Source organism: Mycteria americana, chromosome 2 (assembly GCF_035582795.1).
Source record: "Mycteria americana isolate JAX WOST 10 ecotype Jacksonville Zoo and Gardens chromosome 2, USCA_MyAme_1.0, whole genome shotgun sequence".
In the NCBI taxonomy this organism is placed as follows: Eukaryota; Metazoa; Chordata; class Aves; order Ciconiiformes; family Ciconiidae; genus Mycteria; species Mycteria americana.
In genome coordinates, this window is record NC_134366.1 from 60,666,926 (window position 1) to 60,687,932 (window position 21,007).

Genomic DNA, 21,007 nt, shown 5'->3' on the forward strand with positions numbered 1-21,007 from the left:
CAGGAAAGGAGGGCTTCCATTTCCCTCAGTGTTTGTCTATGCTGCAGACTTACAAATTCATTCCTAGAAATCTAAGTATGGCAAGACAATGGTCAACACAAGGTAAGTACTTCCCCAGCTTCTGGGTTCCCATGGCTAACTCCATGCCATCCAGGAATACTAGCCAGACTGGACCCACACACACCCCTATACATCCCTGCAACACAGGCTACAGTATTCACTTGAAAAATACCATTTCTAATGGCTTTCAAATTACTTTTTCATTTTTCTCATGTTATTATCATGATTGTTACTTACATAAGCTTCTCCAGATCCCTAGTCAGTCTAATTCCCCTACAACTGCCCATAGCTACAGACCCTCAGAATTTTGCATTTACTGTCCTTTCTTCTCCATTCATGTAATGAACCATGTACTTTTCTCATTGACTAAGATATTCCTGCTTGCTTCTGAGTTATAAATGGAAGAGGCACTTCCCAGTTGTCTTCTTGCATCTGCATGCTGTGCAATACTGCATGCTAGCATTAACTGCAATCCTTACAAATATTGGATTAATTTCACTTTACACCTGAGATTAAGAAAAACAATTGTGTCCCTTTACAGGTCCAAAAAAAGCTCTCAAAGTTTTAAGAGAAAGCATTACTGTTTTAAAACACTATTATGTGTTATTATTAAATGTTAAGTAGAATTGTTATTATTAACTAAATGTGTTACTATGTTTTATGCCCTCTTCACATCTCCAAAGTATTTAATATGAAAGTATTCCAAACTGTCAGTAAGCTACAGTGTTTAAATAACAATATCTGAACTCATCAACTCATCCCTTCAATTGTCTTATTTAGGAACACTACGCACAACTGTGCTCCCACTGGAAACTAAAAATGTATCTTAACACAAGCCAAGGAGAACATCTAGGAAGTAGCATGGCTGTTCGAGGCAAGGGACCATTTTTCAGCTAACATACAAATGTCTTTTAGCTTTTAAAAACAGGCAATATTTTCTTCTATTCAGGCCTCTTCCTACCCTAATATTAGTGCATTACAAAATTTTCAGTTGAAACAATAGATATATTATTGGAAAGAAGTTGTTTTAAGCACATTGCAGTCACTTAGAGCTGCTTTGAAATTAATCAGGCCTATTTAAAAAAAAAAAAAAAGGACAATCATCAGAGGATATTCGAGGTTTAAATATAAAAAAGCCTTTCTCTTAAGTTGTTAGTATTTGTGATGCAGTAACTAGTTAACATATGGATCTTCAGCTCAAATGAGTCATTAATTTCACTGCAGAAATGCTGTTGATGCATCTTCCAGTCAAATACAATGTTAACTTGTTCCTTTGCCATTAGAGTGAGCAATTGAACATTTCACTCCCGACTGGTTCTTTGGCTTAAAAGTCATTCTCTGAAATTGAAAACTGCTTGCTCCAACAAAATACACTTCCCAACAGAACCAGAAAACATTTAATTTCATTAGTCTGAAGGCACCCCCAGCTAGGCCAAAAGGATAAAAAGCTCTGCTGGGGCAGGAGGGAGCTTGAAGCTGAAATACAACATTCAAACAGTTATATGCATCTTACTGAGATACCCGAGTAAAATCTTCATCAAAAAGAATTCTACTCATTATTTCCCTAAATCCTTAAACATTACTTTTTTTTATTAGAAACTTCAGGTACTCACACCATGTGATCTGTAAGCTGCTGCAAATAATGCTGAAATAGATGCTACTGATCTACGTCATACAGGACAAATTGATCCCCAAAGTAATTCCAGTTTTCCAAATTCTAGCATAATTCAACAGACTGATGGATCTCCGTAAATTTCAGGGAAGGCAGATTACCTATGTAGCCACTAGAGTCTTCCCTACGTTCTATAATAACTAATTCCAGGTTTAGAGACTAAGGCAGCCCTAAAAAGTTTCCCAATAAAAATCAAAGCAAATATCTCATTCTCAGTCTCCTAGATGATCTGAGAGGCACGAGTGAGCAGCTGCAAGCTGACACCACCTGCACTCTAAGATAGCAGGGCGTAAGGCAAAACAGATATAAAGGCCAGACATATTAGTGCTTATCTTGTCTACGCTAGTATATGCTGCTCAGATAGGCCCAAAAAGATACCAGGTACAGATAGCAGACAAAAGAAAGAAAAAAGGCAAGAAATAGTACAAACTACATGAAAATACATATATTGTAAGCCGAGAGCAGCAAACCAAGTGAAACTTGGGTGTACTGTTCTTTCTTTGGACTACAGAAGAAACAGAAAGGAAATAACAGAAGTTTTCCAAAACAAACAGAAGAGAGGTTTCTTATACATGGCTGAAAAGAGAAAATCATCTCTATCCACTAACAATTTCTGAGTTTCCCAAATTCTCCAAGTTAAGAAAGCACAAAATGTATCAGGAGGGCATATTTGCTAAAGGGTTTTCTTTTATCAGAAGTAATTTACTCCACTAAATAAGAGTAAAACCACCAAGAAGTTTAGAAAAGTCTAGTCACTGACTAGGTACCACTAAGGATTATTCTGCCAAGCTGCAACCTGCCATACAACGCTTCAAACATAGCTGTAGATACAAGCTTCAACTTGAGGTGCCTCCTTCCAACATGTCCACGGATTAGCTCTTTAATACAAAGTGTGATGGGAATCACTTGCTGGCACCCAGAAAGTGAGTCACCTTTCCAGTATGAATTTAAGTAAAAATAGTTTCCTCTGACAAGAAAATTAAGTTGACTTTCAAGGTCACAATAATTTTAGTACCCCAGAAAGCCAACTGAAATAAGCAACACTGTCTTTATTACAATACTAACATAGACAGAAAAAAGTTCCCAGCTCTCACTCACCATTTGCAATCAAACTGGAAAGCTTTTTCTCCTTTTTAAAAAATATATAAACTTTTATATTATTTAATTATATATAATATACATATTATAATTATATTATATAAACATATTTTAATATATCTATAAATAAAACTTATCCCTGAAGGCTGCAGACATAGAAAAACACTGATTTGAGCATCAGAAGGAAGGTATCAGTAATCAGACAGCTTAGAACATTCACCACAGCACAAGCCAGAGAATTTAATTCAGTAATTGTATTACCTTCACTAGGTAAATTTAAGCATATACCAATTCATAAAATATAAATGCTTACATTCAATTAAGCTTATAATTAATCTAAAAATAAGACTTCCTTGAAGATTCTCAAATAAGACTTGAACTAAAATACTAGCTAGTTAGTGCTTCACAGATAAGTACCTTGATATACTTTTCTTCAGAAGATAATTAGCACGTTAATAATCTTTAATCTCTAAAATATATTTTAAAAGTATCAACCTTTTCCACTATGATGAGGTCTCCAACTTGTATGTCTGAACTCTTAACTTGCACTTTACCTTAAAAAAAAGAAGAAATGTAATCAACTCAGGCAGACATCAATAAAGAGTCACAAGAATATAAATCCCAGAATGCAAGTTATACGTAAAGACGTTATTGTTTGGTGAAAATGTCACAATTTATACAAAATCTCTGATGAACACATTAATAAATAGATTTCATCTGTTTGAATAAATAATTCACTGGTTAAAAAAAAGTCTAGTTTTGTAACCAGTTAGCTATTGTAGAAGTATTAGAGGAAAAAAATATGTATGGAAGATGCTCAAGTTTGATCTATAGTATCAATAACAGAGTTGTAAAATTGGAAAAAGGAGTCTTTCACATCTCCTACTAGACAACAGTTCTATTTCTGACAAGTCAAGAGTTGTTAGGCTTACAGTCATGGAGCATTCTCACACACGAGTTGTTAGTCACAGCCCAGTTACCAACAGGTAGCTTTGCTTGGCCGCTAAAGTTACTGATGTAATTGGCACTGTCTGACACTTGTTGGCAATTATAGTGGAAAAGAGGTAAGTCTCTCTAAAGTCAGAAGAAATGCCTGAAGATTTCATTTTAGAAAAGTAAAATATCAAAAGCTGAAATAGAGGTTTTTCATTTTCTAGAACTGCCCATTCAGTAACTGCTGTGAACAACTCATTCAAAAATATACACAGCACATGTACCAATTTGATTTCTGTATGTTCTGTAGGTTAATATCTGTAAGACTTAAGTTTTAAGATTCTTATTTGATGGACTGAAAAACTGAGACAGAGAGGTTAAGCTACTGCCCAAAGTGAGTTACTGTTGATCTCATTAGAATTCAGGAGTTCTAGTCCCAGGTCCTTGCTACAGTTCCAGAAAAAGTTGCTTCCCTGAGTTAAAAAGAACCAAAACCAAAAAAAAAACCTTGTAGACAAACAAGTCATGACATATGAATATCCTCTTCCAAGATATAACAGATGACAAATTCATAACCTGTTGACTCAAGATATAAACACATACATATTTACACAGCCTGATGAGCTGAAACACACCCCCATACGAAATATCTTTTCCCATCAGAAACACTATCATGATTCCAAGCAACAGGCATCTGATCAGCAGGTATCAGATGACAAGTATGTCAAAACATGGTAAGATACTAAGGTTCTAAATAAAAATCAGACTGAATGAATTAGAACAGAAGACCCACAAAAGCATAGCATGATCAGCAATCAGTTTGGAGTTTAATCAAAAGTATTATGAATAGTAGATTTGTCAATGCACATTCTATCATCTCTCAAAGTTATGCTAAGTATAAAACAAAAACTAAGCTAGGTTTGAAATCCATGAGACCTCCTCATCATAACTCTCAATGAAGAGAAATCAGGTAGTTAACCTCACAAAACTCCTTGCACTTACATGTGCATTTAGTCAAAGGCAGTAAGATTCATGTTTGAGTAATTATTTTCAGTACTCGCTCTTTAAAATTACATATCAAGCAAAAGTAACAGTTGTTTTATGTTTAACTCAGTCAATAATAAATGTATTCCTATAGCTAATTTTTAATACATTTTCCATTACATCAGCACTTCTGAAATGTGCAATGTCAGAGGAAAATCAGAACTTGTTTGGCCTGTCTGCAAAGTTATTTCTGAAAGCCAGCCTGTTATTGATAATGATCTTTCACACCAGTTCAATTTTTCAGTTGCCAAGAACACCTTCCCCCCACCCCCACATATAAAACAAATCATATCTTCAATCCGACTCCTAACTCTGCCATAACACATTTTTGAGGGTGAAGGGAGTAGCAGAAGATCAAGGTATAAGAAGTTGTAGTGAGAAACATGTGCAGTTCTCTACAGCAGTTTCAAGATACCTATGGAAATTTAGTGACAATTTTTAATTTTTTTTAATCTAAAGTAACTAATACTAAAGCTCAACCACTAAAAGAACAGTCTGATACCAAATCAACACACTTAGTCTGCTTAACTGCACGAGCCTCTGAATTCTCTTTATAAATTCTCAAGTTTTGACTAGAAGTGAATAGTATATACTGGAAAAACATCATAATGTTTAGTTTGCTTTCTAAGTCTGTTAGCTTTACCAAAAGGATAGCATTTCCTATTTTGTTTTCAATACCTCTGCTAACAATTTTCATCAGTTTATCAGTGTGATAACCAAGTCAATCAACTGATTATAGTAATAACAGCCACAAAAATCCTAGTACCAGCTGCATTAAGTCTCAGATCTATGCCACCTATGCAGTCATGTATGACCAAAACCATCCAGAGATGCTAACCAAGTGCAACTAGTAGCAACTTTATCAACTTAAACAATTGAATTTTCCACAGTCATGTTCTAACAGCATCTACAGTAAAGATCAAAAGACACTAAGCCTCAGAGGACAAGAGAAGGTAGAACATTCATTTGCAACATCATGTAGGGCAGACAAAAAGCAAAGACTCCTGGTGCCAAGTATACCAGCAGGAACCCACACTGCAGCTTTGCTTTTACTTAGTCTAGCAATCCTGGGAATTTCACATTATGAACTGAAAAGTTTCCTTATCAGAATGTTTTCTAGGTGGCTTAGTATAACACTACAGAATACTGTCTTTATTACACACTAACATGTCTTGCTAGGGCATCCTGTGTATTCGCACACATAAGGAAGTGGCCTGTGACATAGAAGACAATTAATTCTACAATGAATCTGAATGGCAGGATATATTCCATTAAAAACTAAATGGTAAAACGTGGCAGTAGTTCAAAAAGTGGCTTAAAATTCTGGAAAGTCAACAAATAACACTTTCCTTTAGACTAGCAAAAATGAGAATCATTAGATACCACTTCAGAGAACATTAAAATAATGCAATACTACATCTTAGTGAAGATGCATTCAGAGGAAAAAAAAAAAGACACTGAATGTTATTCACTGCATAAATTATTTCTGCAAACTATTTTTTCTCTAAAAACATCTATGTAGCAAAACACTCTTCACCATCTGTGTAATTACCAATAAAAAGTCCAAAACTGTCAGAAGTGGCTGCGCATCCAGACTTTATAGTCCACCAAGGCGCAAGGGTTTCGCCTAAAGCAACATACGCAGAATTATGCAGAACTGGAACATTGAAATGTGTCTGTAGTAATTCATTATACTCCCAGGATAAAGCCTTTTGAAATGAATTGCAATGATTTGAAAAACTAATCAATATCTCATATGCACTAACAAGTATTTCACATAAAAATTTAAGAAGTGAAGTAAACAAAATGTGGGTATATACTATATCAGAAATGACTGTTTCTTTTCATTAAAAAGTTTCTCTACTACCCAAGTGCAAGCCACTCCTGAAGGAACAGTAACTTCCAAGAGTAGCATTTTCAAATTCTTTTTAATTTGCTATTACATCTTACCCATGGTACCTTGAGTACTATCTGAAGTACTGCTTCTGGAGTTGGTAACAGAGCTTGTCTCTAACCCATAAATATAAAACTCTTGAAGGAAAGGAGTCAAGTATAGACCATATGAAAGTTTTACCTGACATCTATTAGCCTCAGTTGTCAGCATAATTACAGTATATATAATATAATGGAGAGTGCCGTGGAGTGGGGGAGGCAGGCAGTGGGGGAAAGCTTAAAGCTACAGTGAGTCCAAGGTGAGGATGCTGATCTTTCACTACAAGTGCTGTCCTTAGGTCCTTCTTTCAAACCCCATCTTACATAGTGAACTGAGGTTTGTCTTTAATTACCAATATAACACTCTAGAGAGAAGCTTCCTAGCTCTTCTCTGTGTACTGTCTCTTCTTGGGTGAAATGGAAAGCCTTCATTCTTTCTTACCCAATCTCCTGGATGCTGCAAAAATGTGGAAGAAAACAGTCCCCTTGACATTTCCTCTCTTCTGGCCTCTTTTGGAAATTCTTTCTTACATTAAAATTTCAAGTTCTGTTTCTGCTTACTGCTTCCCTAATCAGCTAGATTAAATTGATACAATTCTTTAAAAACTTATCTGTTCAAAGTGGTCTAAATACCAGGAATGAAGTCATCAGGAGGTTTGAAATACTGCAAGCAATAAAGACCTAATGTTGTACCTCTAGATTCAGAAATAAATGTGGTTTTTTTTTAATGCAGGGGCTTTTTAAAAAACAGAAGGACCACCTGTTCTTGAAGAGCTAAAATTCTAATGTTATAAGAGGTTTCAATATAGATTTCAAATAACTGCAAAAGAATAATATTAGAATAATCAAGACACTCTGACAAGGATCTTATTTTAAAGTTGCAGATAACATAGGTATAAATGATTGAAAACTGTCTCTTGACAGAGGCCATTTTGCAATTTAAAAAAAGGTCAATTGAGAGATAAACTCAGTAAGGTGGCATTTTAGGAACAGAGCAGCTCCCACTGTGTAAACAAAAGTTCAAAAGTAAAAAAAAAAAATCACTGTAGCTTTCTAAAACAGATTTCTCAATTCTCCAATTTTAAAGGAAACATACTAGCTTTCACACTTTGTTCTCTTCTTATGTATAGCAGTTATTGATATTTTCTCAATTTCACACATTTTGGCATATGTTTTCAACTTCACTACGTTCTTAAACACCCTTTTTAAGGATACAGCAAAGACATAAGTCTTTCACATTTGAAGCCTGGATGGAATTATTTCATTAATCTCCTGTCTCCTGACATTCATTTTTTCTTTTGCTTTGCAGATTGCAAAGTGAGAGAAAGTTCTGCAATACTTCCAAAAATCATGTTAAACATCCTGAGATGAAGTGACAGATGCATGCCTCTTCTGCAACTTGCAGTTGTGACTATTATAGTTAGTTATTTTCTTCTTGGTCTTTTTTTCTTCAAAACTTCAATAACACTGCATGGGCAAGCCTAACTAGGAGAGGTTCAGGGCAGGACTGCCAACTTCAAGAATGGGAAGGGAAAAAGAGTTAAAATTGTTTTACAATTTTATTACCCAACTGGCTTTTGACAGCTTAATGAAAGACATAATAGCCTGTTTATGAACTTGAGGTGATTCTTCTGCAGAATAGCAGCGTTTTTTCATAGGCACTTAACTGGTCATACCTAAGTGCATGAGACAAGAAACTGTACAAAAAGTATAACGGCCCTTCAGGAAAGAAAAACAGAAGTTCTCCCAAACCTGCATGCACAGGTCTAAATTTTTTTCCAATGCAGTTTCTGCTCAACAAAAGGATATGCAGGTGAGCTGCTCTGAAGCAGAAAAAGGCCATTAAATTGACAGGATCTTCAATAGCAAGATAATTTCAATTCCACAGGCAGATACTCTTCCTCCCTCCAACTTTAACCTGCATACTGCCTGAAAACTGTCTATTAAGGATTTGCAGATTTTGATATGCAAAAAAGGAAAGTAGATTTTGCCACAAATGTCTCAATAAAAAGATTAAGACAGCAGAATGCATCATACACTGAACAACTTAAAGAGATTCTATAGCATAATCTAGGAAAGTATACAAGGGAAAAGATTCACATGAAAGACATGGAGACAGGTACACTTAATTGACTTGCTCACAAAAAAATTCAATACATTTACTGATTTGCATGTTTCATCACTTGCCACAAAGGGTTGAAAAGGTAGAAACCATTCAAACCTCACATGTAGCAGGTTCACCTTCCTGACAAGTGCAAAGTTACACATAGCGAATTCACCAAGGGATGACTGAAGACTGAGCTTTGTCATGTTACATGACAAACAGAAAACTGCATAACAATGGGTATCTTATGGATCAGAATTAGTCTATGGACATTAAGCTGGCCATTGCTGCTTAAGTACAATTAAGTAACACTTAAAACAGATGTCCCATTCTCCCTTGATCTCCTGCTCAGAACAGCTCATTATTATTAAAAAAGCTAAGACTTACCGATTACAACAAATACTTGCTCAAGGTCTTGAATTACTAAAATGAAATTCTAAGTCTTCAAGAGTCACTAATGGGAATCCACCATCTTGAAAAAGCTGGTACTTCTTACACTAGCAACATAGAGGTCATAAGACAACATTCACGTTTTACCTGTTTAGGAGTTCCTGAGGCTAAGAATGACTCCACAGAAAGTCAACACTGCTAGGTAGTCAAAGACTTCCCGATTTTAATCTTTTGCAAGACTGTATAGAAAGATTTTAACTTACAAATCAGTCTACCCACACTATCTTTATACAAGTAATTAATCACAATTCAAATCCAAGTAGCTTCTCTTGCTACAAATACATTTGTTTCCCTATTGTAAACAAACAATTTTGCAAAAACACTAAAGTGATTAAATTCTCATTTTTATCTTCCATAAATGGTACAATTAGACCAGGGTAACACTGAACCCTGCTAACTTTAAATTTTCCTACTGTCCAATTTGAGCAAAGGCAACCTGCTTAACCTCTCTATGTCAGTTTCTCCATCTTCGAGATGGAAAAAAACCTATTTCAAAGAAAAGGCTGTAAAACCTACACAAGTCATAAAATCACTACGGGGAAAAAAAAAAAAAAGATGCTAGAGCAGTATAAAGTGCAGTTCCACTCTGAAAAGTGACTCTTGAGTGGCATCAATTTTCAGGCTCTTAATTAAATCAGTATCAAGTTTGTTCATTCACAAGTAACAAAGCCTCCTTTCTCCAAACCATTAGCCTGTAGGTTAGTATAGCAAGCCTAACTGAATTTTTCCACTTGAAGAGTACTGCCAATATTAAAAACTCGGTAGATTATATTGAAAGTTATTTATAAAAATAGTTTGTAGAAGTGTAGTACTTGACTATTAATTTGCACAGATAAATACCTAAATCCTTCTCAAAACCTGTAAAAATCTTGGTCTAATTTTATCATAGCAGGAAGTCCCACTTTTTCCCTCAAAATGATACCCTTCAGTTTCAGAATGCCTTATTATGAAAGAACCCTGTATTATGAAAAATGTGCAATTTATCATCTATTAATTATTTTATATAAGTGTTCGTGGCAATTTTTAGTACAGCTTAATTTTGAGTGGGGACTGCAATAATGTTTTCATTCTTAAAACTGGCCACAACTCAAAACACTGTTAGTTCATTGATCACACCATTGTCAACATGGGATTCAGAGTTAACTGTAAGCATTGAATCTTTACTTCTGTAGAATATCATGGTCTTCAAAAAAAAAAAAAGGAAAAAAACCACAAAACAGAACAAAAATCAAGTATGAATTCATGATGGCACTGACACCAAAACCTGAAAGTCAAAACAGACATACACATTTGTGGGTAAAAGCTGAAATCCTTTTTTTAAAAAGGGCATTTTTAAAACTTATTTTGAATAAGTCACTGCTCTCTACATGTCAGTTCCCGATATAACTGTTGGACTTTACCTGTATACTATTGTATACTATCTTTAAATCTCTATTCCATATCTAGAAAACAGCTGTGTCAAGGTGACCAAATCCTATTTTAATTTGACAGCTTCCATATTTCTAGGAGAAGCTACAAAATGGAAAGTTTCTCAAATGCACATAACCTCATGAAATATATCATGAGCTGGGAAAGAGGAAGTCAGGATTCCAAAACTTCTACTTAAATGCTGCTTAAATGCCTAGCAATTTACCAGAAACTCCAATATTAACTTTAAACAAGTGGAAAAAGAAGCACAAAAAGCACCAAACTTAGCTCTTAAAATAGCAAATGTCAGTCTTGACATTTACATCACACTTGTAACTATAAACTATACACGTGCTTCCAGAACTAAGAATTTCAGATTACTAACATTATTGCTGAATAGGGTAGGATTGTACAATCTATTTCAAAGGTAAGCATTCACTGGCCTACCATAACAGATGTAAAAAATTAATAAACCAACTAGCAGGTTAAATCACAACTTTGAAAGAAAAGTCATTAAGAGCCCATTTCTTTACAGATTGTATTAAAGACTGTAAAGATCTGGAGGCCAGCAATGCAACCATTTGTGTTAAACAAACGTTAGCTATCCCATTTGCAAGTTTCCACAGTGGTGACAAGGAAGGGAAAAACAACAGGCAAATATTCCCTACAGTTGCTCCCTTCTGTACACAAACTCCAGAAAACAAACACAAGTCTCCATGCTACAAGGAAGCAGTATAAATTCCCTCTCAGCTGCTAGGTTACATCATCACTAATGAGACTGTTGCCTGTTTACTTACCTCCCAATTACTTTAAAAAAATTGGGTAAGATTTCAGACAGAACATACTTGTGTTACATTACAAGCTTTTCATCCATTTTTTCCTGGAGAGATTATTATCCAGACCTACTCCAAGAGTTTAGTTTCTAATTAAGACTCCCAGATCTGGTGAGGTTACTCTTCCCACTGACTCTCAGAAGATATTCACCAAGATATACTAAAAAATGCAGTGAAATGTATGTTGGGAATTAGTGAACAGAATTTACACTTGGCACAACATATGCCATATACTCCAACTGCTTGAGACACAACATCACATTCCTTAACTTCCCTCTTCCTAGAACTTTTATGCCAAGGAAAATCCTTAACAGGGACTTCCCAGGATATTGTAGCAAAATAACTTTCAAGGGTTATGTTGTTTTGTAAGGTTATTCATTACAGTTCGACTTGATAATAGGTTATTCATTATTTTTTGGCACCTTTCTATGTGGCACTCTGCTCTGAATCTAAACAGTAAAATGTGCTAAGCAACATAAAAATGGAGAGGAGTGCATAGTTTTTTCTCTTACACCCATGTTTAAAATTCAGAATATCCTACCAAATTTAATTGTCACTTCACAGCTGAAGTGCTTCACTTCCTTGAAAGTCTTCATGAAAACAACTGTCAAAGGTTTGGAGTCCAAAGAAAGTCATAACTGTGATTTCTCCTTTTATTAATTTCTGGAAAGAAAAATGGCTGTTCCTACTGCATTATCATATAGATTTCAAATGATATGCAAAAATTGAAATCAGTATTTTTGATACTGAAGCTGACTCTCAATACATCTTCCTTTCCTTAAGCAGAAATATATCCACCAAGTTTGAAAGGCTCCAGTGAATTTTAATTAGATCATATTTCTTAGTTACTAATACCTTATTTCCTATATGCACTTGATACATAGCTGACAGTGTTGCTCAGTTACTGTTGGGTGTCAATTTCAGAGGAGAACTGCACTTCGAAGTAATAGTACTAAACAGCAGAATGCTTCAAATATATATACAATTATATACACACACCTTTCCTTTACAAACAACAAAAGATTTACAACACTTCTTAAACAGATCAAGTTTAACTGTCGTATTTATCTGAGGGAAATCAAGCACTTTTAGTTCAGTATCAGTTTCATTCGAATAGTGCAGCCTGAGACTATTAGTTATTTCTTTGAACTGAAAGTCTGTAAATATATAGATAAGAAAAAGATGAGATATTTTAAGGATTTATACAAACGGGTTTGCTAACCTCGTACTGTCAGCTTGCTATATAACTGGGAGTTCATTTCCTTGTCTCTCTTGTAACGTCGAAATTCATCAACAGCTTCCCGTACCACTGTGACCGTCAAAACAAATCCCTGTTAAAGATATAATTATGCAGTTCAGAATTCTCAAAGTGCTAGAACAGAAATACACAAACAGGAACACTACACAGAGTAAGAACAGGTGTTTAGAATATTTACTTTTTTTTTCCCCTCATTTGGATTTTAGTGTTTTCCTCAATCTGTTAAAATAAGATCTTGGTTTAGTCCAAATAAAAGGAAGACCATACTTGTTCACTATACATTATTAGAATAACTACAACTCCAAAAACATGTAATGTAGATATAATTCAAAATTTAAAAAATTATAATGCTTTGGATAAGCTAAAGACAGCCTTTATAGTTCAATAAACATATTTCCCTATCTTCCACAGATTTTAGGGCTTTACCAAAACCCAAAAATTCAAAAAGTCTCCAATTCTAACTTTGAGTTCACTGCCTTTTTCCTAACAGACAGAAATGAAACGGTAAATGGATGGCTAGTTTAATTAGTTTTGCCATCTTAAATATAGTTATTTGCCAATACATCACAAATATTGACAAAGAAAAATGTGGTTTGTTCTGAAACACTAAGTATCTAAAAGCTTTGGCTGCTACTTTCACAGGAGAGTGCCACTGCAGTTTCTGCTGGAAGCGCAGAGTGTGCTACATGCAACTGAGATGGTCTCTGGCCACAAAAGACAGTAAGCTAAAAAGAATACAGAACAGTTCAGGGATAAGCACGTAAGAGTTTCCTCTCTCCTTTCTAAACCTCCTCAGATATGGTCTTCTGGCTTCTTAAATGCAAGTGCTCAGTTTCTCTCCATCAGTGAAAGGGAAATAAAATTTTCAACAGTAAAGGAATCTTATCATTCCTATAAGTAAGATGGCTAAAAAAATTCATATATTTGCAAATCCTCCAACAGATAAGGTTCTAGATTATCTATCTAGCTTCAGACATCCACCAATATTTTCCTTCTATAGAAGAAAATTTATACCATTAGACTTCTTCTCTTGCAGAAGTCCAACAGTTTGCCAACCTTCCCCTAACCTCCCGGCAATAAGGAGTGAAAGTGTAGTTTTCCTAAAGGAGTGAAAGGGTTAAATCCCTGACAATCCCTGACTAAGACCTTACTGTGATACATAGACTTGCATTTTTTTAGTTTCACTTGCATCCTTGTTCTCTTTTGTTTTCTTCCCCTGCAATGATAGTTTTAGTTACCTGCTGAGCAGAGTTGATGATAGGACATTTCCTGTAACTTCTTACCTGATAGGACTAAACAGGCCTTGAGCAAGCTCGTTAGGCTTCCTAATTACATCACTGATAACAGGAACTCAGGACGTTTGTGCCAAAGATAAGCACCAAAGGACTAGTTTAGATCGACCCCCTTATGACATTCCGAGGCCGAAGGACTGGTGAGCTAATTCAATGACTATATATGGACAAAGGAAGCCCAAAGTTCAACTCATGGACAATGTGAGGAAGACTATGGAAGACCACCGGGAGGGTGAAAAGACCATAACCCTAATTTTGCTGCGCATGCTTGGACTATGTAAATGAATTCTGGGAACTCATCACCATAAAACTGCCCTTTTCAGGAAATCTGATGACTAGGTATGATTTTTCTGTGTATGAACTGATGTGTTGTGCTAACCTGGCAGAGCACTTGTGGCAGAGCGATCCCCAGTGCTGCCCAGCACTGCAATAAAGAATACCTGCTTAATAGTCATCCCAACTATTGAGTGCTGATTTCAGCTTTCCACGGCAACAGGAGTCTTGACTAAAATTCTCCTTTTCAACAGCAGGGGCTGTTTTGCAGTTCCAGCCCAAAATTCCAAGGCTTACTCTGTTGTGACCTTATAGTTAAACACTTTTTGTTTGTTCAGGTTTACATTAGCGACAACAATTATATTAGAACTATATAGAACAAAAAAGTGCCTTTGCAAAATGCATTCCTTTTCACTCCTAGGGCATAACTGAATCAGCAGTAGAGTTTTCCCCTTTTCTGGCAGCAGCATTTTCATGAGCTTTGGCAGTACAGATATTTTGGCAGCATTAAAAAAGGCACTCCTGAAGCACCTTAAAATATATTTGCCATTTGCACATATCTCATTAACTAGACAGTAAGCAAAGCACAGAATGCAAGGTGTTAATTGCAATAATTTCCCCTAGGGGTCACCACACCTTGCAGGGCAGCTCAGTACAGCTGACCATGACTATGAGGAACAATTTAAGACATTTCCCTTTTTCCTCATTTGCTCAAAGGAATTTGATACTCTTCCAAAGGGGAGCTGAAATTGTGAAGCCAATCTTACAAAAACACCCCGTCATCTTTTTTTAACTGTAAGCAGTTAAATATCTTTAGCGTACTGCTTACAAACAAACTTGTATGCTTTGCATCCTTTGTATGTTGGACTCAAAATGAGAAGTCCGTTCCCTAGTGCGTGAATGACAACAAACCAGTAAAATACAGTCTTGTTTGAAGAACTCCAGTGTTGGATCTAAGTGTCTTACGTCTGTTTGTTGTAAAAACCACTGAAGTAAAAAAAAAAAAAAAACAAACAAACAAACAAAAAAACAAAAATCCACACACACCACCAAAAAAACCAAAAGCCTTTTAGCACATAGTCAACTTCTACTCAGTTGGTTTTAAGTATCAGGCCCAACAATTTTTCTTTTCCTTTAAAATCTTGAGAGAAAATACAGGCCAAGTCATAGCTACTCCTCTGATTATTACTGAAAATTTATAAGCAGTTACATGCTCTTCAAAGAAAAGTCAAACTTATCTCTTAAGCAATGAAGAAAGCCCAATGGGTCTGACTTAAATGTTTTATATTTTCATCATACATACCGAGCCTTAATCAACATCCAATTAATCTCTTTTACCTGGAGGTAAAAGAGATTAGTAGAAAAGCTATTCAAATAGAAACTAGTGAGTTTAGCAAAAAAAGGGTACCACTAGCACTAACTGACATATTGTTGTATTTTCAAGCTGTATGTGAAAACTGGGAAACATCATTCAAAATAACCTTGAATAAGACAAATACATCTATACAGAATAGATTACCTATGTTTGCAGAATACACTATTTGCTCCCTTCTCTGGGCAGGGATGAGATAGACTGAGATGCTAAGTGATTTTTTTCCTTACTACCCCACTAACATATAGAGCTGTACACAGCACTTTACTGTGAAGAGACCAACTTCCATACAAGGCTGACTTCTGTCTTTTCTTACTGAGTCAGTGACAAAGACCTTTGTAAATATCCATTTCAAATCCCACTGTTGAACAAGCTTTCTGTCTTGGAAGTGGTTTTTTTGCAGCAGAAGCCAAAAGTTGTCTGGAAATAGAGGCGTGAAGAACCTCCAGGACAGTCTCTCCATTTATCAATACTTAAAAGGACACATATTGCAACAATTAAAACAATGAAATCAATCCAGAATATTTACTCTGTTGACTTAAGAATGACCTTTACTCAAGCAGTCAGCATGTCACTGTTCCTCTCGAATACCACTGAGAATAAATGCTATTGAAAAATACCATTTTTTAATAAATTTAGAAAATAAAGCATTTGTTCTTCCTGCCTTGCTTTTAAACCTGAGGTGGAGGGGCTGGGAAGAAGATGAAAGAGAAGGTAATGATCTGGTTACAAACAAGAAAATAATTCCAAATCATGGGAATATAGCTGGCAGACTACCAAAAGGGCTTCCTCTGAAGAGAATACAATTTTCAAACCTTAGGAAACCTGAGTCAGAAGTAACTGGTTTGAACAGTTTCCCAAGAAAATACTGCAGATGGCTCAATAATAAAAAGATATATTGAAAGGAAGCCAGTGCAACTGGCAGGGCAATCAATTAGGAAAAGCATGTTTAATGAATAACTTATTTTCAAGATGCGTTTTCCTCCTGCTTTATCCATGGCTTAAAATATTTTATCTCAATTTTTCTGAAAAAAGGACATGATCAAAACCGATACAGAAGGAATACAAAAAATTAATGCTTTCAATTCTGACCTAACCTGAAAACATAAAATAGTGAGCAAATAACAATAAAATGAAATGAAAGAAATTTAACACACAAATTACCTATGTTACCAAATAAGGTTCTCTACTAGCTGGAGATGTTTTTAAATTTTTTTTTTTTTTAAACTTCTCAAGTAACTAGCAGCCAGAAAGGAGCACTACTCAGTCAGACTAGCTGGTTAGCAAAACACTCCTGTGGGGCAGGAGTGTGGTAGACAGGTAGAAGGGAGGACTATCAAACAACAGCTTCTGGAGTATCTGCTGTAAAATACTGTAATCTCAAATAAGCATTTTTTACTTCTGTTACATACTTTAATCACTGTAGTTTACCAGATGCAGATTTATGAAATGTACACATAAACGAACTTTTCATCTGAAGTTAAAAGAACAAAACTTCTAGTTAATAGTATTTTTCTGTTTACCAGAGGAGCCCAGTACGTGTACAGGTAGCCTATTTTCAATGCTGGTACAAACTGTGAGCAGGACACGACGAGAAAATACAGATTCAAGAAAAACTTGAACTGTTCATATAAAACCTAAAATGAAAAACACAAAATAGATAAATGCCTTAAAATTTGTACCCATAATGTATATAAAATTCACTTTTTCATGATACTAGATATAAAACCATATGGCATAATATTATATATGGTACTATTTTAGTACTGTATAGCACAATACACTACATACCATCAAAAACTACTACATGCACTATAAGTTATTTTAATATTATACTGCTGTTTTTCTTGAGAAAAATCCTTTGATACTAATGCCTCTCTTCACTCTGAAAAAGCAATTTGCTAAATTTTTAACATTTTGAAAACTGGAATATGTGAACTCAATCTTTACAAATATTAAATACATATCAAGATCACTGTGCAAAGATTTACTCTGAAATTGTAACAGTAAACAAAATTCAGATGTTTGTAGAAGCATCTTGCAATATTTTTATATCCACAATAGTTACCTTTATGTTTATCAGCTAAAACAGTTTTTGAAAATTTTCTCTTTTTTATAGTATCAATAAAAAAAGGCAAAATAAGTTTGTGAGTATCTGAACTTTCATTACTTACATTAAGTTTTCATTTTTACCTAAACTAAAACTTTTAGTCCTAAAAATACAGCATTAAAAGTAAATCTTAATTTTTCCTTTACTACCAGTATTTAAATTCTGTTTTATCTATCTCACAATGTCTTTTTGTCTCAAAAATTTTCATATTCTGGTCTTAAATAATAAGAACAACAACACAAAAATCATTGTCATCAAATGAACAGAAACCATTCACAAAAACATTACCCTAGTCTTTGTAATTTGAACTTCTACCGAGTAACAAAACTGAGTGGGCTATACCATGCTGCCCTGCATCACTGTGAGAATACCCTAAAACTTCAGCCCTGTCTGCAGCACATACAGAAAACAGTATCTATGAACTCCTCGTTACTTTTGTTCACAGCATTCCCTCAGTGCACACTCTCCTCAACGCAGCCACTGAAGTTTTTGTTCTTGCAGGTGTGGAAGCTTTACAACTCATCTGCCTTCTTTCTGAAGTCCTTTGGTTCTCAAAGGGACAAAGGCTACCATCAAGTCACACGCAATTCTTCAAAATTACCACTTCCCACTGTTCTTAAAAACAGTGAAACTACTCAATGTTCAAGAATGAACGTTGTTTAGGAAGATAAAACGAACACTACAGAAAAGATCCAGTGAGTAAGGGTACTCTGGGACACTGCTCTCTTTCCAAATGGCTATTGTGGAAATCTCAGAATAAGGCAATATTCTTCTGTTTCCATAGCAAGACAAGTTTTTTCCAAAAGCAACCAAGTTTAAACTACAAAAAAATTGTAACAGAATAACATGGGCTTTTGAGGTAATTTAGAAGAAACGCTCCGCATTACATTTCTCAAAAGATTATTTTGCAATAAATTTTGGTACATAAGATGTGTTTATTAATAAAATCAAAGGTTTGGTCTAAACTCCAAGATAATTGTCCAAGTTTTAAGTGAAGACATAGTAACCTTATCACAGAATACGTTGTCCCATATTCCAAAGGAATGACAGATGCAGAGATTCCTTTGGTAATTAAAAGCACCACTTCAGCAAGCACATGTTCTCAACATCGCATTAGTAATAATTACAATGCTAAGAACATTATTCATCTTATACAATTTTGAATCTTCAAAGACTTCACGTATTTCTTTAGTAGGCCAGGATAACATGGCACCTCCAGCAGGAGGATCAGAAGTGGCTACGGAACTTGGAACATTGAGACTTGAGAAAATGAATAATCAGTTGTTTCAAAGCTAAAAGATTCAAAATAGATCAAAATGCCACATTAAAGAGTGTCTCCATCTTTTAATCTTACAATTCAGTTAATATTACAATGACTTCCGCATGAAAATCAAAGTTATTGGACAGATATTTATTGCTCTTATCAGTCGAACGTTATTACTCAATTATGTAAAAACCTACACCCTCGGAAAAAACATTCAGGGAAGTTCATTTCAAAGCTAGCAGTATGTTTAACTGTTTACAAAGACTTGATACACCAGGTCAAAGAAAAGTCCACAGAGTACTTGGGGAGGTGCAGATCTGCAAGCACCCATCTTGCAGGGGAAGGTGGGAGTTAAAAAGCACCTTCCTACAAATCTTTTGAATCCTGGCAGGCCACTGACAGTTCATTCAATACAAAGCTGAACACTTCAGTCCAGTTAAGCAAATCGAAGAGTCTCCAGTTACCTAAACTGATAAAAAAAAAAAAAAACACACTACTGCTTTGAAGTTCAGGAGAGATATCTTAAAAACCTGCCCATCACAGAAGATATTCCTTATAGAAATTTATACAAAATTCCTAAGCAGCTCTACCAAGATGTACATGAAATACTAAACAAATTGAATAAACCGATGTAAAGGTAGAAGCAGTAAGTATTTTATATAAATGTTAGGAAATTAGATGATAGTTTGGAAGTGTTACAGCTCTTTCAGCCAGTAACTAAAAGTTCTGTTAATCTAAACAGTATTTTAAGCTTGTATTTTGATATGAAAAAATTGAATATTACCCATTGCCAGCTGCAACATTAAAGAAGATACAACTCTAAACAGAAGACAAAACTTCACATGATGAAAATTTCAACCAGGATAAATCATTGGAGTCAATATTTATGACTCCATATTTGGAGTCCATATGACACATTTATGGGTTTGGAACCAATACAACTATGTTCCCTACAAATTACTTGTAGTGGAACAGCATAAAAAAGACAGCTACACAGTATTTCTAATCAATGAAAAGTGTTAATTTATGACTAAAATTAAAATTTAGAAACATTTTATTTTCACCAACTATTGGGCTTTACGTTTAGGATCTCACTTTTTTTTTGAAGTTTCTACTGAGTTTCCAAGTACTATCACCAAAATAAAAATCTGATTCTGCCTAAACTGTAAAAACCAAGACTTTCAAAAGATCAAAAATGAACATACATTCTCTCTCTCAACAGGTAATTGCAAGCTATGGCTGATCCCTATAGGAAACATGAATCTAGTTTAGGATTTGTAATCTATACTGCAGATTTCTAGTCACAATATCAATGGCTTACTATATGCTTAATGAATTTTGTGACCTTTAGGAAAGCATATGTGGCTTAACTAATTTCAGTGTATTTAATAATTTAAAATTCAGAAGAAAACATTTACTTCGTTCAATAGAGATAAGAATATTTTATCCGCCTGTGATAAGTGACATTTTATTTCTTTGACAGGAGATCAGTCTTAATTACAAAGCCATTAATTTTTTTTTTTAATAAAGAAATGTATTAGAAAGTACCTGCCAGTCATTGGACCAAAGAGGCCAGAAGAACAGAATCAATACTCTTATAAACCATCATGATCACTTAAATAAAAAATTTAAGACAGAGAATGTCTGTATTCAAATTTAGAAGACAGTTTTTGCAACGGGACACAGGACCCTTGGACGATATTAATAAAAGTATGATCAAAAGCGTATTAGTAGAATTTATATCACAGCAGCACACATTTTTAGGTTTTAACTACTGAAGCTTCAAAAATTGTCTTCTCTGTTGCTATATTTCATTATAACAACAAATATTTTTAAAAGCATGAACTCGAAAAAACTGTAATGTCTCTTTTGTCTTCATATACACTATGAACATTATAGGCAAAA

At 34.8% G+C, this 21,007-nt stretch overlaps 1 protein-coding gene across 7 annotated transcripts in view; it reads right to left on the reverse strand.

Moving 5' to 3' along the window:
* The window catches only part of ATP9B (ATPase phospholipid transporting 9B (putative)), a 175,219-nt gene that overhangs the window by 127,698 nt on the left and 26,514 nt on the right, over positions 1-21,007 (reverse strand). For 6 of the 7 annotated variants that reach the window (XM_075493658.1, XM_075493657.1, XM_075493655.1 and 3 more), the window contains 3 exons: positions 17,252-17,365; positions 12,756-12,864; positions 3,326-3,384 (listed from right to left, as the gene is read on the reverse strand). In XM_075493658.1, coding sequence (XP_075349773.1) covers positions 3,326-3,384; positions 12,756-12,864; positions 17,252-17,365 — 282 coding nt within the window. The remainder of the gene's footprint in view (positions 1-3,325; positions 3,385-12,755; positions 12,865-17,251; positions 17,366-21,007) is intronic. The other variant, XM_075493660.1, reaches the window with a different exon arrangement.